The sequence below is a fragment of the Wolffia australiana genome, chromosome 11 (genome assembly GCF_029677425.1).
Source record: "Wolffia australiana isolate 7733 chromosome 11, ASM2967742v1".
NCBI lineage: Eukaryota > Viridiplantae > Streptophyta > Magnoliopsida > Alismatales > Araceae > Wolffia > Wolffia australiana.
In genome coordinates, this window is record NC_135845.1 from 5476085 (window position 1) to 5502500 (window position 26416).

Genomic DNA, 26416 nt, shown 5'->3' on the forward strand with positions numbered 1-26416 from the left:
AGAGAAATAGAGGAAGATTGTGAGATGTATAAGTAGAGAGAGAAATAGAGGAAGATTTTGAGAGGTATAGAGAGAGACAGGGAAGAAAGCGACAGACACAGAGGGCTTCTCTCCGAAGGGGCCAGGAAGGAGCCCAAGTTAGAGAGAGGGCGAGAGAGAAATAGAGGAAGATAGAGAGATTTATAGAGAGAGAGGGGGGGGAGAGAGAGAGAGAGGGAAGACAGCAACAGATACAGAGAGGGCTTCTCTACGAAGGGGCCAGGAAGGAGCCCAAGTTAGAAAGAGGAAGAGAGAGAAATAGAGGAAGATAGAGAGATTTGTAGAGAGAGAGACAGGGAAGACAGCGACAGACACAGAGAGGGTTTCTCTCCGAAGGGGCCAGGAAGGAGCCCAACTTCCTCTACCTACCAAGCCATCCCTCTCCTTCCCCAGTTTCCCCAATATTCATCCACAGTCAACGACGGGTGAATCTTCCGGGAAAAAAAACATGAAATCGACATATAGACAGAGAAAGGAATAGAAAGATAAGGAGAGATAGTGGAAGAGAGAGACAGACTGACAGATATAGAAAGAGAAAGCGAGATGGAAAGAGAGAGAGAGAGAGAGAGAGAGAGAGAGAGAGAGCGAGAGATAAAACTATTGCCGCTGGTTTTATGGAGAGAGCGAAAGAGGCAAAAATAGAAAGAGAAAATGAGATGAAGAAAGAGATAAATAAAACTATTACCGCTGGTTTTATGGAGAGCCCAGCCACCCCCCACCCGCGCATGAACATGAAGAGAGAGAATGAGACAGAGAGAGACAGGCATAGAAAGAGAAAGTGAGATGGAGAGAGAGATAGAGATAAAACTATTGCCGCCGGTTTTATGGAGAGGCCAGCCCGCGCAAGAACATGGACGGAGAGAAATGTAGAGAGAGAGATAGAAAGAAAGACAGAAAGATATAAAAAGAGAAAGTGATATGGAGAGAGAGATAGATAAAATTACTGCCGCTAGTTTTGTGGAGAGCCCAGCCCCCACCCACGCATGAACATGTGGAGAGAGAGAGACATACATAGAAAGAGAAAGTGAAATGGAGCGAGAGATATAGACATAGAAAAAGAAAGCGAGATGGAGAGAGAGAGATAGATAAAAGTATTGCCGCTAGTTTGATGCAGAGCCCATTTCCACCCAAGCATGAACATGGAGAGAGAGAGAGAAAGAGAGAGAGAGATACAGAAAGAGAGAGAGAGATAGATAACACTATTGCCGCTGGTTTTATGGGGAGCCCAGCCCCCCACACAGTCATGAACATGTAGAGAGAGAGATAGACATTCATAGAAAGAGAAAGTGAGATGGAGAGAGAGAGAGCTAGACACAGAGAGAGAAAGCGAGATGGAGAGAGAGATAGATAAAACTATTGCCGCTGGTTTTATGGAGAGTCACGCATGAAAATGAACTATTCTGCGTGCGCAGAGAGCATGCCCAACCGCACATCCCTCTCTGCCCGGATGTGTAGCTGACTAAGCATGTTCTTTTCCATATCTTATCCTCAAATGGCAAATCCTGCACTTTTACTTGAAAACCCATCAATTATGTATACATGACTTTCTTTGACTTGAAATTTGACAACAAGGAGGGTCAGTCTTTAGGGGAGTGAGCCCCACCCCCTTTAAATTCTCACCCTCCAATCTCCCCAAAATGTGGGTTTTTTAATCATGTGCATGTTCATCATGTGGCTTACCTTCTAAGAGGGCAAACCTAGCTACTCTTCTGATCCATCATTTTAACAAATTTTGAAATTGAATTTTGAATTGGATTGTTTCATGTTTGTGTTTCTTAAATTTCGTTTTTGGGTCAATCTCCCCAAAATGTGGATCTTTAACCATGTAGATGGTCATCATGTGACTTACCTTCTAAGAAGAGGGAAAACCCAGTTCATCTCCTGATCAATCTTAACAAAGTTTGAAATGTATTTTTCAATTGTTTTGTTTCATGTTTTTGTTTCTTATATTTCTGTTTTGTGCCAATTTGTTACTTTTTGAAGAATTTTTTTTTTCTAGGTTTATTGAAGGCACTCATTTTTCCCCAAACTTTTTACATGTGAAGTGGTATTAATACATCGTGTGATCTATCTTTTTTTCCGAAACTTTTCGCCCTTGGTAGAGTTCTGTCGGCAAACTTCCCACCTGGTCACCCATCCCCGGGTTGCTCCAAATGAGGGTTCCAAAGCTTCCACCTAAATTCCCAACTTTAATGCTCCTGGCCTTTAAGGGCATGCTTGCTGATTTTTACAGTGCTGTAATAAAGTCATTTTTAATTTGGAAGACAAAATACATATAAAGGTTCATGCAGTAAATCTTAGTGAATTATGTATCATGTAGAACTTACTGATGAAGTTTTGTTCTCTTTTTGTTTGAAAGCAGGATTGTATGTTTGTTTTTGGAAAAAAAGATGTATAGCTCAGTTTCTTTGTGAACAAGATTATTAACAAGATCATAAGTTAAATTACCAAAGGTCCAGAGAGAAAGCATCATGGAGAAAGAAGTTGAATGCAAGTTTATTAAAAAAATCCCCCCAACCATAGAAAAGAAACACCTAATTTGCGGATTAAAAATAAATTTTTGGGATGGTCAACAGGACTTTATACATTAAAAAAATAAAAAAATATGGGCCCGGTGAGCAGAACCACTGTTCTGACTATCATTACAAGTGCGTGTCTTTTGCTTTTTGCAAAATTTACAAAAATGATTTTCTACCCATAAACAAATAGGAATGGATAAGACCAAAGAATAATAAAGAGTACAGACACAATTATTAATTTTATTTGCTTGATCTGAAATATTCTCATGGGCGGTGCCCACTGCCCAGTGTGAGGGACAGTGATAGAGAATCTCTTACCGCACATCTTACAGCCTATAGGAGATTGCCACCTGGACAAATAAGGACCGTCCGTTCATCTCCAAGTCCAATCCAACGGCCAGCCTTCTCCCTATCCCTTCCAGATCCTTCCAATGATACTTTGTCGTCTAGCTCAGGAAAAATGCATTAATGAACTATAAAGTAAACCCATGAAAGTCTCTTAATTTATCATTCACATTACGTTCAAGAGGGTAAATTTATAATTGTAGAAATAAAAGAGGGGACAAAAGGAAACAAAAGCAAAAAATAAAAAGAAAGTTTTAATTTTACGTTGTAAAAATAAAAGTGTAGCAGGAAATTAATTTAATTTATCATAATTTCCTAACCTAGGCAAGAAAAGCAAATCTAATTTGTAATTATAGAAATAAATTGAAACGTTAGTTTTTAATTGCAAATAGAAAGATGGGGCAAATGCAAGTAATACGAGTGGGGCAGGTAATTTAATTCTCCATTCCCAAAACACAGAAGGTTATCTTGTAATTCAGAAATGAAATAGGGGGTGAAAACAAATACTGAAAGGGTATATTTACAATTTCAAGTAAAAGAAGGGGGAAAAACAAAAACTGCAGATGGGGGATGGGTAGTAGTGGAGTGACTTAAGTTGGTTAATGTTTTCACAGAAGAAGGTTATTTTGTAATTGCAGAATTAAGAGAGGGGGGAAAGGATAAAAATGGAGAGAAGGGGGACTGGGGGGTAATTGTAAATTAACCAGGGTTAGTTTATCTAACCCAGGTCTGACCAGGGGTTGGGTTAGCAAGCCAGTAGAACTACAGGGGGGTGGGAGAGGTAGAAGGCGAGCTCTGCAGAAGGATTTGAAGAACAAGGTGGAAGCTTTGGAGTGGATAATTAGTCCCCGCCTACGGGGGAAGATCTTGGTTTGGATCCGGATTTGTGGGTCTGCTGATTGATCTTCCACCGTATTTTGCGGGTCTACTATGTTCTTCAGATTCTGGTTAGTTTTGCTGGGAGAAGATTTTGATTTTTGGGATTTGAAGAACGTAGTTTCTTCGCTGAGCTTTGCTGTTTTTTGATTCTGGGTGTGTGTTTTGGAGTGTTGAGGGCGATCTAGATCTTTGGTTTGCTGTGTTTTTGTTTATTTTTCTGGGATCGATCGTAGAGGTGGTCCGTGATTTGCGTGATGGTGGGTTTTTGTTTTGGGATTTGGGTTTTTGTCTCATTTTTCACTGGCCCAGCTGAAATATCAGAACAGTGGGATGAAATCCATTCCGGAAACTAAGTTTGCGTTCTTAGATTCTTGGTCCTGAGCTGGATTGAAGAACTCTGGACTTTATTTTTCGGCAAAAACTAAGATCTGAGGGGGTCATTATTGGGCCCTTGTCTTGTTTTAGTAATTATCTCTTTTTTCTCGCCTTGAAGGCCTGAAAGATCATCTCAGTTGTAGATGTTTCCTCCGGTTCTTTTTTGATCCCCCTCTAGATTAAGTTTTTTTCTTCTTTTGATCGTTATATCATGTTCTTATCTCTACCCAAGGCTTTCATCGGGGGTGTGATCCTACATAACATGCCAAGCCTCTCTCACCATTAATTTATCTTTGGGTATACAAGAAAAGAAAAAAAAGGAAACTTTTGCTCTTGAACAAACTTCCTCACCCTGTACACAGTCTTTTCTCAATTTCAAATTAAATTATTTTAGATGCCTGACCGTTCATGTTCAATCAATGTTTCAGGGTGTAGAATCTTCTGTTCCATATGAGAAGATGTCTCCTCTGATCTAGACCAAGTCCTGCCCACCGTCTTGTGGTCACAATTAATGGTCATCTGGGCAGAGCAGTCACCCTTCTTCTCCCTGTTTCAAGCCACTGTGTTTGGCGAGATTGCGAGGGGGGGTAGAAGGAGGAGTCAAACCCTCTCCCTCGCTGCCGTCGCCGAGCACAGTCCTCCGCCGCCAGCCTGCCCGGTCTATGTCTCTGAACTTTGAAAGCCCAGTCCAGACCCAGATGGCTGTTTCCCTTCTCAACCGCGTTATCGCCAAGGAGCCCCTCGGCAGCATCACAGATGGCAAGCCCGTCGGCCGGAGACGAGTCTTCGTGCAGACTGACACCGGGTCTGTCCTCGGCATCGAGCTCGACCGCAGCGACAATGCCCACACCATCAAGAGAAGATTGCAGGTGGCCCTCAACGTCCCCACCGAAGAGAGCTGCCTCACCTTCGGCGACATGGTACTGAAGAATGATCTCAGTGCCGTCCGCCATGACTCTCCTCTGCTGCTCACCAGGAGCATGATGCATAGAAGCTCCTCCACTCCATGTCTCTCGCCCAGTGCGAAAGATCTCCAGCAGAGGGACCGAAGTGGGCCAATTGAGATACTCTGCTGCGCAAGCGACTGTGCCGAGACGAAGCGCCTGGTGAAGGAGGCCAGGAAGGCAATTGACAGTGGGGTGGACCCTGTTCCTGTTAACGGCGGGCTTGGGGGCGCATACTACTTCAGAAACTCCAGAGGAGAGAGTGTGGCCATCGTGAAACCGACAGACGAGGAGCCCTATGCCCCCAACAATCCGAAGGGGTTTGTGGGGAAGTCTCTGGGCCAGCCGGGTCTCAAGCGGTCTGTGCGCGTTGGCGAGACGGGTTTCCGGGAAGTCGCCGCTTATCTTCTGGACCATGGCCACTTCGCCAAGGTGCCCCCCACTGTTCTAGTCAAGATCAACCATTCCATCTTTAATATCAACGAAGTCAACGGCAGTTGCAGCAGGGGGGATCATCACATGAGGAAGGCGGTCAGCAAGATTGCGTCTTTCCAGCAGTTCATCGCTCATGATTATGACGCTAGTGATCATGGGACATCAAACTTTCCGGTCGCCGCGGTCCACCGCATCGGAATTCTCGATGTCAGGATCTTCAACACGGATCGACATGCGGGGAATCTGCTGGTGAGGAAGATCAATGATGGGGGGAACAGGATGGGAGGGCAAGTGGAGCTCATCCCTATCGACCATGGCCTCTGCCTTCCTGAGAGCCTGGAGGACCCATACTTTGAGTGGATACACTGGCCGCAGGCCTCAATCCCCTTCTCCGAGGAGGAGCTCGAGTACATTGCGCGTCTCGATCCACAGCAGGACTCGGAGAGGCTTCGGAGAGAGCTGCCCATGATCAGGGAAGCGTGCCTCAGGGTCTTGGTCCTGTGCACCATCTTCCTAAAGGAGGCAGCAACTTTCGGCTTGTGTCTGGCGGAGATCGGGGAGATGATGAGCAGGGAGTACAGGGATGCCATGGAGGCACCAAGCGAGCTCGAGGTTGTTCTCATGGAAGCGAGGCGGCTGGTCAGCGAGGCTCAGTCCTTCCCTCCGCCACCTGCTGAAGTCCAGGAAGACGACCACTTCCAGTTTGATCTTGATGGAGAAGACGAAGATAGCCCACTATCCAAATTGTTGTCTCCAAGATCTGTTCATCATCTTGGGTCAAAGCATGGTGCCCCTCGGTCCCATCTGTCTAAGCTCAAGGAGAGCCCCAAAGAAGAAGAAGAAGATGACAATGATGATGATTATTCCGAAGAAGAAGAAGAAGATGATGATGATGATGAAAGCAGGCAGTTTGGTCAGCTGGCGGCCATCAGCAACCTCTCCATGTCTCTGAAGGTTATGGGGCTGGGAGGGAAGAAACCAGTTGGTTTGTTGAGCAATGCAGGCAGCAACCGGGCAGTCCAGTGGAGCAGCCAGAGTGCCAATGAACCTCTGCCGGCAGGAGGGAGCTTCGTCAAGGTCGGCGACATGGGCGTCGAAGAGTGGACGGCGTTCCTCGACAAGTTTCAGGAGCTGCTTCGTAGCTTGCTCCGTGAACGCGTGACTGCTGCGCCTGGGCAGCGGCAGAGGCAGCGCCTGGGCACCTCATGCCAGTTCTGATCATAGAGTGTGGAAGAAGATGAAGGAGAATAAGCCCGTCGTGGCCAGTTTGAGCCCGTTTCAGGAGGAGAGTAGTGGAGGGACAATCTGAGGCATGTGGTTATGTAAATACCCTCCCTGGCCCGTTAGTACGTAGGGGCGCTTCCTCTATCTCTCTCTTTCTCTCTTGCAATCACTTCTTCTTTCTACCACTTTCTCTCTCCACCCATTTCTCTTTTTTCATGTTTTTTTCTCCTTTGTATGTCCATGGCTGAATAAAGTTATGGGTATCCAAGAAGGATATGTATTTCTGTTGTGGAGTAGTGGGTGTGTGGTGAGAACTGAATTCTAAGGGCCGGTTTCAACCCATCTCTCTCCTCCATCTTTTCTATTTTGCTGTCCACCCATTTCTCATTTTTCTCTTTTTTAACAACTGAATTCTACGGCGTCTATACTCCTGAAGAGAAGTGTGTGCTCTGAGAGATACGTGGTTTAAAATTTTTCTGCTCAATGTTTCAAAAAAAATAGTTTCTGCTCTTTTTCTCTCTGCCACCTTCTGTCTCCACCACTTTCTCTCACTACCTTCTTCTCTGTCCATCCATTTTTATTTTTTTTATTTAAAATTTTCCCTGTATTTGCATGACTGAAGAACATGTGCCCAGGCTTGGCAGGGAGATGTGAGTTCAAAAGTTTCTACCTCTTTCTACCCTTTTTCTGTCAACCCATTTTTTCCATTCTTTTTCCTCGATGAGTCAAAGATTGAATAAGTAATGGGTGAACAAGAAAGCTATGATTGCTCATTACAATAAAACTCAACAGTCAATGGTACTCATCTGCTGATGTGGCTGGGTCGTCTCCCTTTGATCTTCAAGATGGCTTCGGTGATCTCAGAGATCGATGGTCGTTTCCGAGGAATTTTGTGGAGACATGTGTACGCCACATCAGCGAGGAGCTGGACCTGTTTCAGGTCACAATTGCCCACAAGCCTCTTATCTAAGATCTCATCCCAGTCAGCTTTTCCATCACCTCCAGCCATGGCCTGAAATGCAACGTCATCTTTAAATGATTAAATGAAATATTCGAACCCATTTTCCCAAAACCAGGAAAAAAAACATAGTTTATGATTTATATTAGCATCAGGAATCACAACCGATTTTTCTAAAAAAATTAAAATTTTACCATTCTTAGACATTGCATGGTGAAGAAAACGGGACGCCAAGGATGAAGACAAAAATATTATTCTTCCACAGATTAATCCAGAATGTATTTTTTTATTTATAATACAAAATAACCCTTTCTTTAGTTGTACATTATCAAAAAATCTAGCGCAAATGACATAAATTAATAAAAAATTTAAAAATCTCCCTCGCATCATTTAATTAAGTATTAAAAACTCTTTGAATAAGAACGGACAATTTTAATTGACGCACTCAAATGAGGTAAATCATATATCCGTACGACTAAAACGCAAACATACTCCTTACATTCAACTCATCGATTTTTTTTTGCAATAAGGATAGGGGAGATCACACAAAGTCGGCAACCTTCCCAGTGAGATAAAAATATAAACGATAAGTACATGAAGGGCCTAAAAGGCCGGCCAGGGCCTTGGCCTTAGGATTTTACACCATGCAACAGTAAAACCGACAACTGCTTGTATTACCGCATCCGTCGATGCTTCCGTTCATCGAAGATGACTTCGTTCATGTGCAGCCGTAGTGCCCATAGCACTGCGAAGGGCCGAACCTGTCCCTCTCGCCCCCTAGGTTCTCCATTTTGTATTGACTCCCAAAACGCCACCTCTGATGAGATATCCACCCCCTTGAATGGCTCACAGGTCCATACCGTTGGGGCAAAGGAACAATAAAAAAAAAAGGTGAGTGCAATCCTCAGCACCGTTTGTACACATAGCACACAATGCCAAAGCTTCTGGGAGCCATTTCCTCCATAAAACCTTCGTCACTATCCTTTGTCGGAGGAGTAGCCAACAGAATATTTACACCTTAAGGGGAAACTTTTGTCTCCGCATGGTGCAACATGCGTAAAGGATACTCGGTTCCTCCCCTGCCTGTCCGCGGCTAAGCTTCGCATAAGCATATCGAAAAAAAAAGGATGCGCCTATCCACTTCCACCCATCCTGTGTCCCTCCTCGCGGGTGTAGGTGGATTAGTGTTTGCTGCAACCTTGTATAGTCTTGCAGTCTTTGGTCGGATAAGGTGTCGCCTAGGCATGGGGTCCATGTGCCATCCCAACACTCACTCACTGTGGCGTGGGGGGTTCTTGCAAGGCCATACAAGCGTGGGAATTTTGTCTTCAATGTGCCCAGGGGGAGCCATGCGTCTTGCCAAAACCGGAATGATGTGCCATCTCCTAACTTGGCTTCGATGAAATCACGGACTTGAGGAAACACATACCTCAACCCTTGCCAAAATGCAGAGGCTGCTCGGACTGGATATCCACAAACTTCCCAGTTCAAATTCGAGCTATCTATGTCTTTCAAAACTAGTGAAGCCATCTGTGTATCTTGTCCCATAAGTCTGTACACCACTTGGTCAGTAATGCTAGATTGAGATCTTGCAATTTAAGAACTCCTAGTCCCCCCAAGCGAACTGGTCTGCACACTATATCCCACAATACGAGGGATATCCCCCTCCCTTCTTCTGATCCTGAACTTTTCCATAGAAATTTTCTCATCATACTTTCTAGATGCTTCTTGGTCCCCACTGGTAGTTTCAACATTGAGAGGTAGAAAATAGGTATCGCTGACAGCACGTGGCGTAGAAGCACCAATCGTCCCCCCCTCGATAATACTCTGCTTTGCCATCCCTCCAACTTCCGCTCTATCTTCTCCACTACTGGATGCCAATCTATAGATTTGATACGACCCCCTGTCAATGGGAAACCCAGATATTTCATGGGAAGTGTACCACTAGGTGTCCCCAAGGCTCTAGAACAGAGAGCTCCCTCGTCTTGCGATAATCCAACCCGACAAAGGCTGATTTGGCGCAGTTAATGTGTAGTCCCGAACAGTCTGTGAAAAGGTCAAGTAGGATGGATAGGTTTTTGGCCTCCTCCTCAGCACCCTCTATGAAAAAGGTGGTATCGTCCGCATATTGTAGAAGAGGAATACCTGCCGGGAAACTTGGGGTTTGAAAACAATTTAGCAGCCATTGGAGCAAGCCTCCATTGTGCTTATGGAAAGAGCATCCACGGCCAAGACAAAAAGTAGCGGGGCTAGAGGGCATCCTTGTCTAACCCCTCGTTGCGGTTGAATCCAACCTCCTTCGGGGCGTCCATTCACCAGCACCACGAAAGAGCGGGATGTAATACATCTTTTCATCCACCGTACTCATTCGGCTGGAAAACCACGACGCCTTAGAGAGGCCCATAAGAATTCCCAGTCAAGGCAGTTGTATGCCTTTGCAAAATCCACTTTCCATATGAACCCTCTAACTTTCAATCTCTTCCATGGGGTCAAGATTTCTGATGCAACGACTGCACCATCAATCAGTTGTCGCCCAGGAATAAAGGCAGATTGAAAAGGACCTACCAAGTCGCCAATCACTTCCCTGAGCCGATTGGCCGAGACCTTGGCTATGATAAGATATATGGAATTGGATACCGCTATAGGTCGGAAATCTCCCACTCTAGTAGCTCCTTGACATTTTGGGAGGAGAACCAAATAAACACGGTTGATTCTTCAGATCTTGAGTCACGTCCTGCCGCTCCATTAGGCCTGTCTTCCGCCTCCAACGTCACATTAAAATCACCCCCAAACAGTAGTGGTAATCCTTGATATTTTGACACCACTTCTGCTAGCTCTCCCCAGAGGGATACCCTAAGAACCGGGTCAGTGGCCCATAGACTGATATGACCACCATCTGAAAACCATCCTTCTCCTCTTCAATTGTACTGCTGCCGTGAAAAGTCCCCTCCAACTGTTTTCTTTAGAAAAAAGTGTCTCATTCCAGGCCACCATCAATCCTCCAGATCTTCCTACCGCGTTCACAGGCAAGTATCTAGTGAGGAAATCTCCACCTGCAATTTGCCTCACACTTTTCCAACATGGTCTCCTGCAAGCACACCACATTTGCTCCCCATTCACGTAGGTATCTCCCCACTATACCTCTTCTCCACTCGTCTCGGAGCCCTCGCACATTCCATGATATGTATTTCCTGGAAGTACCAGATCTACCCCTTCCTTGCTCTGCTCCCACCAGTATCTCGATCCATCTGCTACTTTTTGAATCCGAGGGTCAGAATCCGTGTCTTCTTCACCCCGGCATCTGATTACGACATCATCCACTGTCATACGATCATCTATCTCAATGTTTGTCTCGTATATGGGTTTCTTGCCTTTTTTATCATAGCTTTCGCGTCTAGAATCTTCCTCCACTTCCTGCCCCGCCGCTGTTCCCTTCATACTCATCTTATTCTGCTCCTTCGTGTTTTCCTCCATAGTGGGCTGATCCTCACAGGTTCCCCGTTGCTCTAATAATTGACTTGCCTTGCCTGTTTCTGCAAACCAAAGGCAACCTCCTTTTCCCGCTACCAACCATACCTTTGCGCTTGTCTCATCCCGAACAAACCACCGTTTTCTTCTATAACCGATGAGTTTGCCAAAGATATCCCCCTTCATGATCGGCCGTCCCATGTGCAATCTTCTTGGTGCTCTGAGGTTGGTTCCTCCCACCATTCTTGTTCCCTGACATTCAGTCCCGCCCGCATGATGCTTGCCCTCTAGAATGACCTTCTCATCTTGTACCTTTCATCTAGTCTTCGGTTGGGCGGTTGGCGCACTATTCTGTAGATCTATGTTGTCTGCTGGTGGGGTTTGTGTTGTCGCAAAATCCGGAGATGCCGTGGCCTCATCTATGTCCTCTCTGATAATGGTCATTGTCCTGTTGGATTCTTCGTTTGATTTTTTTGCCATCAATGGAACCTCCAACAGTTGTAGGATGTCATTAGACTTCACTAATACTTCGTCTTGCCCTTGCTGCATCTCGGTTGATAAGATTGTGTTACTCAGGCATTGCCTTGCCTTCGTCCCTCGCACCTCTGGTGGCGGGGCCATTGGGGGGTGGCACACTGACACCCTCACCCTGCATGTACCTTCTGATTATCTAAGCATAAGCCAAGGTGGAGGTGAGAGACCAGTATCAATGTCAACTTCTAGTATTGCAACATTCGGGTCTCCATAGTTCAAACCCATTGATATAATATGTTGTAGTCGACCAAACGGTCTAACCAAGGTCTCTAGTACATTATGACCCCGATACCCCATTGGTATCCCACGAAGCTCCAAGATGATCCTCTGAGTCTCATTGTAGAAAGTCCCATCTCGGGGAAGCACTCGACGGCATCTTATCAATCCGTTTCCAGAGTCTGGTTGTGTCCATCCACACACCGACACGTATGCTGCCATGGACACCCCCTGCAAGAAGATATCTCCTGAGTCCAATCTCCATAGTTCTGCCTCTCCCAAGTGCGGGAATTCACTCCACAGCTCGCTCTTGACCTCTTCATAATCCCCAGGTCCTTTTACCACTTCGCCTAGAAGACATTCTTGGAAACACTGCTTGTGGGCGTTCGCCCTCCCCCCCTGTGCAGTCCCTTCCAATGGGGTCTTTTCGTCTCTCCTTTGCGCTTTGACTCTTGAGATCTCCTTTAATGAAGCAGTGCGACCCACCATCAAGCATGAGGACTGGCAATGCCCTAGTCCTTTGCAGTTCCTGCATGTCAGTGGATCTCTGCAATCTCGGGCGTAGTGACCTCTTGTGAGGCATCGAAAGCAGCGTGATTCCCACTCTTTGTTTTTGTCTTCTCGAGGCGCTAGGTTGGTCATTTGTGCTATTCCCCTCGGGTCGACCTGGGAATGGCCATAAGGAAACTTCTCATATAGCCTAGTACTGGAATTCCTGCCTCAGACATAGCCTCGAAGCACCGACTGTCTGTCAGACTCTCGGTTAGTTGGTCTTGCATAGTAATGCATCTCTGTGACTTCTCGTCCTCTTCTCCGACCAGTGTTGACATTGGAGATCCCTCGTCTGTCTGTCCGTTGCAATGGGATGCGCCAGGGAGGGAGTTCCCTGGGGGCTCGGTGATCTTGGCTTGGCCATGGGGCAAGGAAGGAATTCCCTTCTGTAGTATATTCCTTATTTGTCTGAGTTGGTCCTCGTCGGGGAAGTGGGCGGGGGTGGGGCGTCGGGGAAGTGGGCGTCTTTTACATTCAACTCATCGATGTATTTGAATTGTAATTTTAATAATAGGTTTGAACGAAATGAACGAAGAAGAAATTTGCAGCTTTGAAAAAACAAAGCTTTTCACCATACTGATTAATTGAACCCATAAATACTTCGATATACTATTTTCAAGGTAATAACAGATCTGCCATCTGTATTTTTTCAGCAAAAAAACTAGAAAACAATAACTTCCTGAAAAGTTGATTTTTCACCATCTTCCGTTTTCAAGACTAGTAAATACTACGGAATAATTATGTTAACACGCTTCTTAAAAAAAGAATTTTAATTAACGCATCCAAATGTCCTGAAAAAAACCCTCCTAAGTAAAGGAATTTTGCTACCTTGATTCATCAAGCTCATAAAAAAAACAAATAATTTCCGTGACGAATAAAAAATGCAATAAATAATGAGCTTTTCATATGATCTAAAGCAGAATAAAAAAGAAACACAGACCAGATTGATATAATCCAAGAGGCCTTGCTGTGGATTGATGGCTGTGAGGAGTTCAAAGATGATTATGCCGAAGCTGTAGATATCACTCTTCGTGGTGATCACATTGGTCAACACGTAATCCGGGTCAATGTACCCATATGTGCCCTTCAGCCCAGAGGCTTTCCTGCTTAGGGCCATTCCCTGCTTGGACAACCCAAAATCTGCCACCTGTACCCCCCAAACCATTGCATTATAGAGTCAAAACTCAATATCTTAAAAAGTTATAAATTTGAAAGAACCCTTAAGTTATGAAGAGGAATCATTTCCAAATATTGTCTAAGTTAGAGGAATGCTGAGGCAGAGATAGAAGAATCAATCTGGAGTGGGGTAGAGATCAACACTGAAGGGAGATGGATGAAGATTCAATAAGACGATTTCAGAGAGGTAGTGGTGGAATGGGTGTCACCTGGACGAGAGATACTGGCCAAGATGGACATCAAATAGATGTGTGTGTGTGTGTGTGTGTGTGTGTGAGAGAGAGAGAGAGAGAGAGAGAAAGAGACACAAAAACTTACAGTTTCACTTCTTGACTCTCCTCCTAAGGGTAGAGCTATGTTAGAGTCCTGATAAGGACTAATCATGGAAGACCCCATGAAGAAGACTCATTTCATGATTGAGCTTTAGATGAAAAAGTAACCATTCCTTGAAAATCCAAAGGTGTTAGAGTTCCGGCGGATCTAATAAACCGAGAGTGTATTCACCGATAAACTGAGAGTGTATTCACCGAAATTGTACTCAATAGGAGTTTGCTTCCAACAACAATTTGTTATGAACGGAAATGTCACGGAAATAACAGTGTGGAGATGGAGGAGATAAGATCGAAGAAGAATAACGGAAATATCGTATCTGCGATAATCAGATCTGGCATCTGATTAGGGTGGCTGGCCGGATCGGCGGTTGCAGCGGAGGATCTCCGGCGACTACGTGAAGAATCGCTTCCCTCCGCTTCGCCAAGGCTTCCCCTTTATTTATAGCTTCTTCCCGCCATTTATTCAAGCCTCGCACGTGTGGTTCAGTCCGCACGTGTGGAGCTATCAGCTCTTCTTCTTTTTGAATTATATGTCCTCAGAAGATGTTTATCATTACTCCCCTTGCTGAAGACCAATTGGTCCCCAATTGGGAAGCTTGGAAATTGGCATTGAATAGCGGTGATGTCTTCCCATGTCGCTTCATAATTTGGCAAGTTTTTCCATTTCACCAAAACTTGCATACCGTCTCTGTTGAATCGATAAGAAAGGATGCAATCTGGGAAGACCTGCCATTCCAAATCATCAGACAGATTAGATGGAATATTAATAGTAGCAGTGTGATTGCCAATAGCTTGCTTGAGTTTAGAGACATGGAAAACTGGGTGTAGGCGGCAGTTCTCAGGGAGTTCCAGCTTATAAGCAACAGGGCCAATTTTCTTTAGAATTTTATATGGTCCAAAAAATCATGGGGATAGCTTTTCACAATGTCTCTTTGCTAGTGATTTCATCCGGTAAGGTCGTACCCTTAAATAAACCCAGTCACCTTCAAGAAATTCCACATCTCGCCTATGTTTGTCACTTGATGTTTCATATTTTGTTGAGCCTTAGCCAAGTGGGTTTTGATCATGGTTAGTGTTAGTGAGAGGCCTCTCCTAGTGGGTCATGTTCTATAAACCCACTAGGCTCCCTCACTTATCACTAACTCATATTCTCCTCTCTCTCTCTCCTAGGGTATATATACCCCTCCTCATGTACATTCTAGTTAAGGAATTCATTTCCTCTCCTTCCTCCAAGCCCTAGCATGGAGTTCAACATGGTATCAGAGCCAAGCTCTTGATCCCCATCTCTAGCCCTAAGCCTGTGTGCGGGCTTCTTCTCCTTCTTCTTCTTCTTCTTCTTCTTCTTCTTCACCATCACCCTCTCAATCTTCTCCTTGCTCGCACGCAAGCAGCGCCCGCACGCAAGCAGCCGCCCGCAAGCAGCCGCCCGCGAGCAGCGCCCGCGCGCCCGCAAGCAGCCGCCCGCAAGCAGCGCCCGCAAGCAAGCAGCCGCCCGCGAGCGCAGCCGCCCGCAAGCAGCCGCCCGCGAGCAGCGCCCGCACGCAAGCAGGCCGCCCGCGAGCAGCGCCCGCGCGCCCGCAAGCAGCCGCCCGCGAGCAGCGCCGCCGCCCGCAAGCAGCCGCCCGCAAGCAGCCGCCCGCGAGCAGCGCGCGAGCAGCGCAGCCGCCGCAGCAGCCGCCGCGAGCAGCGCCGCGGAGCGCTTCGCCGCAAGCCGCCGCCCGCAAGCAGCCGCCCGCGAGCAGCGAGGCCGCCTGCAAGCAGCCGCCCGCTAGCAGCGCCCGCACGGAGCGCTCGCCGGCAAGCCGCCGCGCGCGAGCAACTGTCTACTGTGTTCGGCCCGTGTTCGGTTCTTCGTTCGCTGCCGCTGCTGCTGTTTGCCGTCATGTCGACTCCCTCCAGCATGGGCAGTGATCCGTCTGCATCCACCGCCCCGACGTCAACCCAAGCAGATTTCACCGCGGCTGACTTTGCCCGGGAACTCCCGTCGCCGAAAATCGGTGCTCCTCTCCCTCCGGCTCCGGATAACTGCCGTCTCAGTGCTCCGAACTTGATGTCGTGGCTGAAGTTCGTCGAGTACACTCTGCGCGGCCGTCTGCTCCAGAAACATCTCACCTGCCAGCCCCTCCCCGTCACGGACCCGCATTTCCCGGCCTGGAGTGCCGAGCAGTACTTCGTCCACTCCTGGCTCTTGACTCACACTCTCTCTCGGGAGGTCTATGACAAGTTCCTCCACCTGACGACTCCGCGGGAGATCTGGGAGCACGCTTGTCGCTACTGCGGGCATGATGCTGATGACTGGAAGATCTTTACTTTGGCCGGCGGCGAGTGTCCTCCGACATGGCACCATGTCCATTATGGACTATAGCCTTGCCCACCAAGCCCTGTGGCGCGAGGTGGACTATTACATGCCGGTGGGGGATCCGAATTGCGTCGACCGCCGCCATGCTCTCAAGCTCCGCTACATGTCATTTCTCGACAAGCTGAATCCGGAATATGCGGATGTCAGGCGCCGGCTCTTCACTCCCAGACTCCTCTTCCGGACTTGATGGTCTGGTTAAGGAGTTGACGGAGGTTGAAAGCAGCCTTCGCCGTCAACGCCCGCTGCTGGACCTGCCTGCCGAGTCCCCGGCGAGTGCTGCCCTCCTGTCCCGCCCTACGGAGCAACCTCCCTTGCTGCCCAAGCCTTCTTGGGCTCGGGCACCGGTGGTTTGCTCCTACTGCGGCAAGCCGAATCACCTTGCGGCCCGGCGCATCAAGAAATTTTTGGACAGTACCCGGGATCCGGAGGTCGCCCCCTCGTCGTCATCAGCTCCTGCCTCGTCGTCTCGCCGGTCCCGCAAAGCCAGAGCCCATCTTGCCCAGGCACCGGCCCGTCGCCTCTAGCTCCAGCCATCCAGCCATGACTAATGACCAGCTGACTGCCGAACTTGCCGTCTCAGCTCCCAGCTGGCTGCTCTGCAGACCGGGTCTTCTTCGCAGCCTCACCGTGGCTCACTTCAGTGACTTGGTGCGTTCTTCCTTCCCAAGTCAGATCAGTGGTATTGTGGACACTCGGCCCTCCAAGCTCCCTTCGTTCGGATACCACCTGGGTGCTTGATACTGGGGCCACAGAGCATATGACCCGTTCAACCACCGGTTTCTGTCCTCTGAGCAGCACCTTGGTGGTCGAGCTGTCCACACGGCGGGTGGGGGCGACCGGCGTGACTGGTATCGGTCGATCCATGTGGATGGCCTTGGTATCATTCACAACGCCCTTCATGTTCCGTCCCTTCAGACCTTACTTATGTCACCGCGCGACTCGTCGATGCGGTCCATTGCTCGTTCACATTCAGTCTGATGGGATCTTTTGACTGACAAGGTGGGAAGACTTTGCGAATTAGGCGCTCGGATGGCCTACTGCTGTTGGACGAGAGGCGGTCGGGGACCCCGTGCAGCGGTGCTTGTTGTGATCGAGACCAGCGCCGGCAGCGGCTTCTACTCACTCACCAGCGGCTCGGGCATCCGTCTTTCCATGTTTTGAAAAGACTTTTTCCGACATTGTGTACTGGCTTGGACCTCTCTTCTGTTGTTTGTGATGCATGCAAACTGGCGAAGCATCGCTGGGCCTCCTTCCCTCCGTCGACTTCTCACAGTGATGTTCCCTTATATCGCATTCATAGCGATGTATGGGGTCCGTCGCGACAGGCCAGCCTGAAGGGACACCGGTGGTTCTTGATCTTTGTTGATGAGGCCACCCGTTACACGTGGACCTACTTGTTGCCGTCCCAAGAGCGCTCTCCTCGACTGTTCAAGCCTTCTGCACCATGCTTCAGACTCAGTTTGGCCGGACTATTCAGCGGTTCCGGTCCGAAAATGCGCGGGACTACGTCAACCAGGAGTTGACCTCGTATTTCACCGCCCATGGGATTCTCCACGAGACGTCTTGCGTGGCGACGCCCGAGCAGAATGGCCTTGCCGAGCGGCGTATTGGGTATGTCACGTCGACTGCCCGCACTCTCCTGCTGGACTACCACGCGTCCGTGGACTTATTGGGGAAGCCGTTCTGACGAGTACTCATCTCATCAACCGGCTGCCCACCCCGACCCTCCAGTTCAGCCCTCCGCTTGACCGGTTGTCGGCTGCCTTTCCCGCCGCGCAGCTCCGCACTCACCTTCTTCCCCGCGTCTTTGGCTGCACGGCATATGTTCATGACACGACGCCCTCCCTGTCGAAGCTGGATGCCCGGGCGCTCAAATGCGTCTTTGTTGGCTACTCTTCGCTTCAGAAAGGGTATAAATGCTTTCATCCCTCTTCTCGTCGGTTTTTCGTCTCCGCCAATGTCACCTTCTCTGAATTCCAACCCTTCTTCTCTCCCACATCTCCTCCGGCCCCCCCCTTGGAGCCGGATCTGGTTCTGGAGCCCGCTGCTCCCTTTCCTCCCACCGTCGTCTCTCCTCCCACAGTCGTTCCACCCTCCTCTTCTTCTCCTCCACCGGTCGGCCTTCCTTCCTCACCCATTGCGCCTACTCCATTATCTTCCTCCCCCGAATCCTCGCCTCCTGCTTCCGCTCCCTCCCCGTCTGCTGAGTCCTCGCCTTCCTCTCTTCCGCCAGCCATTTCCGAGTCGTCTTCTTCTCCTGCTGACGATGACTCCCCTGACTTGCCTATCGCTTTGCGTAAAGGGGTCCGCCAGTGCACCCGCACTCCCCTTTACCCCCTCTCTCACTATCGCTCCTTCGCCAGGTTGAGTACTCCCTACCGCCTGTTTTTGACCCGCATCGACTCTGTCTTCGTTCCACGCCGCTTAACCGATGCTATCGCTTGTCCTCATTGGAAAGCGGCGATGGATGAGGAGATGCGCGCCTTGCTCAAAAACCACACGTGGGATGTGGTTCCTCTCCCACCCGGGAAGACGGCCGTCTCTTGCAAGTGGGTTCACACCCCCAAGCACAACGCCGATGGCTCCTTGGAACGCCGCAAATCGCGGCTCGTGGCTCGTGGCTTCACTCAGTCCTACGGCGTCGACTACTTCGAGACGTTTTCTCCGGTCGCGAAGATGGACACCGTCCGCCTCCTCCTGGCGCTGGCCGCTCATCATGGGTGGTTGATTCGCCAGTTCGACGTTAAGAACGCCTTCCTTCATGGCGATCTTACCGAGGAGGTCTACATGCATCATCCTCCGGGCTACCCTCTCGGGCCTCCGGGGACCGTCTGCCGACTGCGGAAGTCCTTGTATGGACTGAAGCAGTCACCGCGGATGTGGTTCGGCCGCTTCAGCTCCGTCATGCGCGCCGAAGGGTACACCCAGAGCAATGGGGAAGCCACTCTCTTCTTCCGTCACGGCCCGGCCGGGGTCGCTATCCTGGTCGTTTATGTGGACGACATCCTGATCACCGGGTCGGACACTGCCGAAGCTTCACGCCTCAGCCGCTCCCTTGCCCGCGAGTTCGAGATCAAGGCCCTTGGTCAGCTCCGGTACTTCTTGGGGCTCGAGGTGGCCTACTCGGCTCGTGGTATCTTCATCAGCCAGCAGAAATATATACGGTGGACCTGCTGACTTTGACGGGTATGACCGACTGTGCTCTGTGAAGACCCCATCGACCCCAACGTCAAGTTGGGCGCCGAAGTGACTCTCCGCCGGTCACCACCCATCAATATCAGCAGTTGGTGGGAAACTTCTCTATCTGACCCACACGCGTCCCGACATCAGCTATGCAGTTAGCCTTCTCAGTCAGTTCATGCATGCTCCGCATGAGATTCATCGTCAGGCAGCTCACCGGGTGCTCGCGTACCTGAAGGGCTGTCCCGGGAAGGGTTTACTCTTCCCCCGGAGCTCAGAGCCGACTGTAAAGGTATATACAGACGCTGACTATGCAGGCTCGACTGTGGACTACCGGTCTACCACCGGTCTTTGCATCTTTGTCTTCGGGGGCCTTGTGAGCTGGAAAAGCAGCAAGCAGGATCGTGTCTCCCGTTCGAGTGCAGAGGCGGAATACCGGGCACTTGCGGATGGGGCCTCTGAGGCTCAGTGGATTCACGGGGTGCTCCGCGAACTTCGCGTCGAGTACACCCGTCCGATCCACTTTTATTGTGACAACAAATCGGCTATTGCCTTGGCTCAAAATCCGGGCCAGACGGGTCGCATCAAGCACATGGAGATCAACCGCTACTTCTTCAAGGAGCGGATGGACGAGGGCTTGTTCGACTTGTCTTTCGTGCCGTCATCCGACCAGGCGGCCGATGTTCTCACGAAGGGATTATCAAATCCTCTCCTTGTTCGTGCTACCTCCAAGCTTGGCATGGATGACATCCATACCGCCATGCGGGGCTGTTAGTGAGAGGCCTCTCCTAGTGGGTCATGTTCTATAAACCCACTAGGCTCCCTCACTTATCACTAACTCATATTCTCCTCTCTCTCTCTCCTAGGGTATATATACCCCTTTGCTAGTGATTTCATCCGGTAAGGTCGTACCCTTAAATAAACCCAGTCACCTTCAAGAAATTCCACATCTCGCCTATGTTTGTCACTTGATGTTTCATATTTTGTTGAGCCTTAGCCAAGTGGGTTTTGATCATGGTTAGCATATGGTCTCTTTCTATCATCAGTTTGTCCAAGGAGTCCAAAGGTGTAGCCGGACTGCCGTATCTTAGGAGATGAGGAGGGTCCCTACCATACACCACTTTAAAAGGGGACATTTTAATAGCTGAGTTGAAGGAGGTATTGTAACAATATTCTGCCCATGGAAGCCATTTGACCCAATGTTTAGGTTGTTCTGAAGAAAAACACCTTAGGTAACATTCAAGACTCCTGTTAGTGACTTCTGTCTGCCCATCAGTTTCTGGGTGGTACGAGGAACTTAGACGTAATGTGGTACCCTGGAGCTTGTGTAATTCCTTCCAGAATCCACTGGTGAACACACTTCCTCGATCTGAAACAATTGAATTTGGAACTCCGTGCAGACGGACAATCTCCTTGGTGAACACCATGGCTATGTCATGCATTGAGAAGGGATGTTTAATGGGGATGAAGTGTGCGTATTTGCTCAATCGATCCACCACAACCAGTATTGAATTAAACCCTTGAGAGATTGGTAAGCCTTCAATGAAATCTAGAGAGATGTCTTCCCATATTTTTTCAGGAATTGGTAATGGTTGCAAGAGTCCCGGAGGTTTCAAGGTAGATGATTTGTGAGCTTGGCATATATGGCAAGAGGAGACGTAAGTCTTGATTTTAGTTTTCATACCCTTCCAATGGAATTGCTGTGAGATGCGTTTATAAGTCTTCAAGAATCCTCCATGGCCTCCCACCTTAGCATCATGCAGTTCAAATAAAACTTTATCAATCAAAGTCGAAGTACTCGGAATAACTAACTTGTTCTTGTACCATAAGGTATTTTGATGTAACGTGTAACCTGGGTATTTGCCCTCATTATTCAAAACAGATTTTTTTACTTCAGATAACAGTCGGTCTTGGGCTATCTCTGTCTCCAACTAATTCCTGTCTAACCAGTGAGTAATGGTAATATTAAAAATAGACATATTATCCATAGACCGAGATAAGGCATCTGCTACTGTGTTACTTCTGCCTGTTTTGTATTTAATCTCGAAATTGTATCCCAGGAGCTTTGATATCCACTTATGATATTGCTGTGGAATTCCTTGCTGATCATTTAGAAATTTCAAGGAGGCTTGATCAGTCAAGATAAAGAATTTATTGAATGATAGGTAGTGTTTCCACTTATTTACTGCCCATACCACTGCCATTAGTTCTCGTTCATATGTGGACTTTGCCTGAGCTCTTGTTGATAAGGATTTGCTGAAGTATGCTATGGGATGAGAATCCTGTGTTAGAACAGCTCCCACTCCATAACCTGAAGCGTCTGTTTCAACAGTAAATGGCTTCGAAAAGTCAGGGAGGCTAAGGATAGGCGTAGATGTAAGTGCTTCCTTTAATAATGAGAAGGCTTTGTTGGATTCTTCTGTCCAGTGAAATGCATTCTTCTTAAGTAATGTTGTCAAAGGGAAAGCGATGTTAGAATAATGGCGCACAAATCTTCTATAGTAATTTTTGAGTCCCAGAAATCCCCTTAACTGTTTAAGATTTTTGGGAGTCGGCCAATTCCTCACTGATTCGACTTTTCCAGCATCAGTAGAAACCCCGTCAGCAGATACCAAGTGGCCCAAAAATTTGATTCTGTCTTTATGAAATTCACACTTTTTTGAATTGACACATAGATGATTTTTCTGTACTAATTCCAGCACCAAATTGAGGCGAGATTGATGTTCCTCCACTGACTTACTGTATACCAGTATATCATCAAAAAATACTAAAACGAACTTCCTGAGGTATTTCTGAAAAATGGAATTCATCAAACTTTGGAAGGTGGCAGGTGCTGTGGATAGGCCAAAAGGCATGACCAAGAATTCATAATGGCCCTGATGAGTTTTGAAAGCCGTTTTACAAATATCGTCTTCAATCATATGAATTTGATAATATCCTGATTTTAAATCAAGCTTTGTAAAAACCACCGTTCCATGTAGTTCCTCCAATAGTTCCTCCACTATAGGAATAGGATACCTATTGGGCACTGTGATCTTGTTTAATGCTCTGTAGTCTATACAAATCCTCCACCCACCATCCTTTTTCTTAACCAAGAGAGCTGGACTGGCAAATGGACTGGTCAAATGTTGAATAATTTGGCCATCTAACATCTCCTGGATGAGTGTTTCAATTTCGTTTTTGTGTAGGTAAGAGTATCTGTAAGGTCTTAGATGAACTGGCTTGGACCCAGGAATTAGATGTATTCGGTGGTCTATATATCTCTAAGGGGGCAACCTCAATTTTGACTCGAATACTGTCGGATATAAAGATTCATAACTTGAAATCAAAGGAGAAAGTTGTAGAGAGAGTACCATTGGTTGATTTGGATCGCATAAGTCATGAAGCCTTCTGAATTGACGCTTGTTCCGAAGAATCTCTTGTGGGTGCAAGTTGGAGGTATCCCCATATGGACGAAATTCCGGGTCAGATTGCAATGTATAAATTTTGTTCCTCCATAACACCTTAAGTGTCAGAAGATTGTAATTTGAATAAAACCAATCTAGGGTCTTGAGCCATTGCACTCCAAGTACCACATCAAACCTGCCGAGAGAGAGTGGAAAAAAATCTTGTACAATATCCATTCCTTGTAGATAAAGGTTCACATTGAGGCATAGCCCTTGCGATGATCTCAAATATCCATCTCCCAGCAGCACATCAAATCTGGGACCGTTTATGATTGGTATCTCCAAGGAGCTGAGAATGGCAGGATTGATGAAGTTATGAGTGGCTCCTCCATCTATCAACACCACTACATTTGATCCCTTAATGGATCCCCATAGTTTGAGAGCACCTGTGGCTGCGTGTCTCTGAGCTTGTCTCAAGTTAACTCTTGCCAAAAATAAGGCTCCTTCTGTGATGGGTTCCTCATCGGTTTGCATTAGGTCTTCATCTTCTATTAATTCATTGGCCCCAGAATTTTCATCACCTTCTCTCACCAGGATTAGATTTAAATTTTTCCTACAGCGATGTCCGGGTATGAACTTGTCATTGCAATAGTAACAGAGCCCTTTATCTTTCCTCTGTTGGTATTCGGAGTCAGTTATTCTCACATTTCTTCTGCGCCCTGACCTGTCATTTTGCGCTGTCCTTTGACTGGTCTGGCCTTGAAAAGCTGGCGGGGCTGAGTTGTAGATAATAGGCTTGTTTTGATTGGAGGAACTAAAGTGTGACCTTGAAGTAGGAACAGAGGATGATCTTTGGCCTGAATGTACCTCCTGGTTTAACTCCGCGTAAGGTGGTACGGATTGCCATGCTCTGTATAGAACTCCCAAATCAGCTTCTGCCTTGAGCGAGAGATCCATAATCTCTCTTAATCCAAAAGGTCTGTAGCGCAACACCTCGGTGCGGATCTCTGGTAGCAGTCCCCGAAGATATGCACTTTCCTTGATTTCAGGAGCCACTAAAGGCAACTGTATTATGATTTCCTCAAATTCAGTACGGTATATACTTACAGAAGTTTTCTGTTGGACCTCAAACAGCTGACGATGTAGAACATGAACAGCTAAGGCATATCGGCCTTCGAAGTGATCCTTGAATTCCTGCCAAGAATTCATGCCAAAGTTTTCCTCTGTATGTATGAACCACGTCAGTGCTGAATTATCCATATGTAAAGCTATTAGATGGAGCTTATCATGTTCAGCCATGGGGTGTAGCCTGAAGAATCTCTCGACGCACTTCAACCAAGCTTCCGGTTGATAACCAGAAAAAACCGGAAGGTCTCCCCTCTTGTAACGAGAGTCGAAGTCTGTTCTCCTTTCGTGTGGATTAGACGGAGCTTCGGAGTAAGAATTGGGACCAGCAATAACAGGGGATTTATTCTTGAACTGAGCAGTCATACTTGCCATTTCTTGCATGAGATGCTCTAACACGTTGTTGACTCTGCTCTGGTTAGCTTCAACCCTTGCAGCTAAGGCCTCAAGCTTATCTTCAAGATTTGCCATAATCACCAAGAATCGATAGCTCAGAATGTATCAGAATGATGCAACTTGTAAATTCAAGAAACGGTTATTTTCCAGCGGAAGATACTTGAAAACTTGTATACCGATTTCTCAATGCCTTGCCGAAGATATACGACTCAGAAGAATCTTCGCAATATAGTGCACAGGAACGTATCTCTGATACCAAAATGTTAGAGTTCCGGCGGATCTAATAAACCGAGAGTGTATTCACCGATAAACTGAGAGTGTATTCACCGAAATTGTACTCAATAGGAGTTCGCTTCCAACAACAATTTGTTATGAACGGAAATGTCACGGAAATAACAGTGTGGAGATGGAGGAGATAAGATCGAAGAAGAATAACGGAAATATCGTATCTGCGATAATCAGATCTGGCATCTGATTAGGGTGGCTGGCCGGATCGGCGGTTGCAGCGGAGGATCTCGGGCGACTACGTGAAGAATCGCTTCCCTCCGCTTCGCCAAGGCTTCCCCTTTATTTATAGCTTCTTCCCGCCATTTATTCAAGCCTCGCACGTGTGGTTCAGTCCGCACGTGTGGAGCTATCAGCTCTTCTTCTTTTTGAATTATATGTCCTCAGAAGATGTTTATCAAAGGGTTATAAATACTCCCTTGTATGATCATTAGACACAACTTTTGATGAATGATCATTTTATGGTTTTCGGCACAGGTATCTGTTTTCAGCGGTTGTGACAACAAGAACTCCAATTTGGAATTTCTTGAGGTCTAGGCCATTCTAACTTCTCATCTTCTTCTTCTCTATTGCTTCCTCCTATCTTTTTCATCTTTTTATTGATTTTCTTTAGATCTCCATGGGATCGTAACTGGCTACAACTATTTGAAGGAAACACCAAAAAACACCAAAAAATGACCCTATGTGTCCTTAGAGTGCTGAATATTCCTTTGGGGTTATAGGACTGTATCAATTTTTTCATTATTTTTTGGCTTAGATAGACACTAGTCACCCATCCATAGTGTTTATAGATAAGATAAGACTTGCTTGATCCAGCCCATTCAATTCATATCAGATCAAGCTCATTCAACGGGCCAAGTTAATGTGGACCAGCAGCCAAATGGTATGACAGTGCTTATTTGAAAACTTCAAAGGCATTCGTAAGTTTTGTTAACGTTTTCGCCCTCACCTTTGCAGTCAAAGAGCTGTCCAGGAGTATATTTGCTGACTTCAGATCCCGGTGAATGACTGGTGGGACCGTCTGCGCAGGAGTCAGAGTCAGAGGGACAAAGTTGACTTTGACTTTTGACTTATTTATGATTTTGACTATGTCCATATCATGATTACCCCTTCATGAAGATACTGTATGCCTCGAGAAATATCAAGAGCAATGTTGATCCTCTCCTCCCAGGTCAAACTCTGCACGCCTTTCCCCGAAGGCACATCCAAAAACTAATCATGTTAGTCTAGACTCTAATATTTTATTTCGTTTCTTGTGAATTTCAAAGTTATTCATAAAAATTACCATACAGATGACTTGCCAAGCTTCCATTACTCATGAACTCGTAGACTAGCATGTACTGGCCCTTCTCCACGCAGAATCCGATTAAATTTACAAGATTACGGTGATGAAGCTTGCTGAGAAGAAGAACCTGCATGAAAATATATAAAAATTTTAAACCCAGGTTCGGAAAAACTTCTGATAAGAAGCTTCCACATTTCAGGAATTGCAAACCTCTGTCTGGAATTCCTTGTCTCCTTGCCTTGAATTGGCAGCGAGAACCTTCACAGCAACAACAGCTCCATCCGGCATTTCTGCCTTGTAGACCGATCCAAACGAGCCCTTACCAACAGTCGTTGTAAAATTGTGCGTCGACTCCTTGATGTCCCTAAAATTTTGACACCAAAAGGTCAAAACTTTGTGCCTAA

The 26416-nt window shown here is 47.1% G+C and overlaps 2 protein-coding genes across 4 annotated transcripts in view; one reads left to right on the forward strand and one right to left on the reverse strand.

Annotated features, from left to right (window-relative positions):
* Positions 1–3687: 3687 nt before the first annotated feature.
* On the forward strand, positions 3688–7044 carry LOC144709039 (phosphatidylinositol 4-kinase gamma 5-like). The gene is made up of 2 exons (XM_078582443.1): positions 3688–3850; positions 4586–7044. Exon 2 carries the CDS (start codon positions 4820–4822, stop codon positions 6752–6754), a length of 1935 nt encoding a protein of 644 aa, XP_078438569.1. The 5' UTR covers positions 3688–3850; positions 4586–4819; the 3' UTR covers positions 6755–7044.
* Positions 7045–7442: 398 nt separating this feature from the next.
* CRLK2 (Protein kinase superfamily protein) overlaps positions 7443–26416 on the reverse strand; it is a 20646-nt gene continuing 1672 nt past the window's right edge. For 2 of the 3 annotated variants that reach the window (XM_078582445.1, XM_078582444.1), the window contains 6 exons: positions 26223–26376; positions 26013–26139; positions 25835–25914; positions 25677–25748; positions 13429–13635; positions 7443–7772 (listed from right to left, as the gene is read on the reverse strand). In XM_078582445.1, coding sequence (XP_078438571.1) covers positions 7563–7772; positions 13429–13635; positions 25677–25748; positions 25835–25914; positions 26013–26139; positions 26223–26376 — 850 coding nt within the window. In that variant the 3' untranslated portion in view covers positions 7443–7562. Of the gene's footprint in view, positions 7773–13428; positions 13636–14163; positions 14723–25676; positions 25749–25834; positions 25915–26012; positions 26140–26222; positions 26377–26416 lie in introns of those variants that run through there. The other variant, XM_078582446.1, reaches the window with a different exon arrangement.

What these genes read in the sequence shown, in the direction of transcription:
- LOC144709039 (XM_078582443.1), top strand. Translation starts at nt 4,820, where the DNA reads ATGTCTCTGAACTTTGAAAGCCCAGTCCAGACCCAGATGGCTGTTTCC.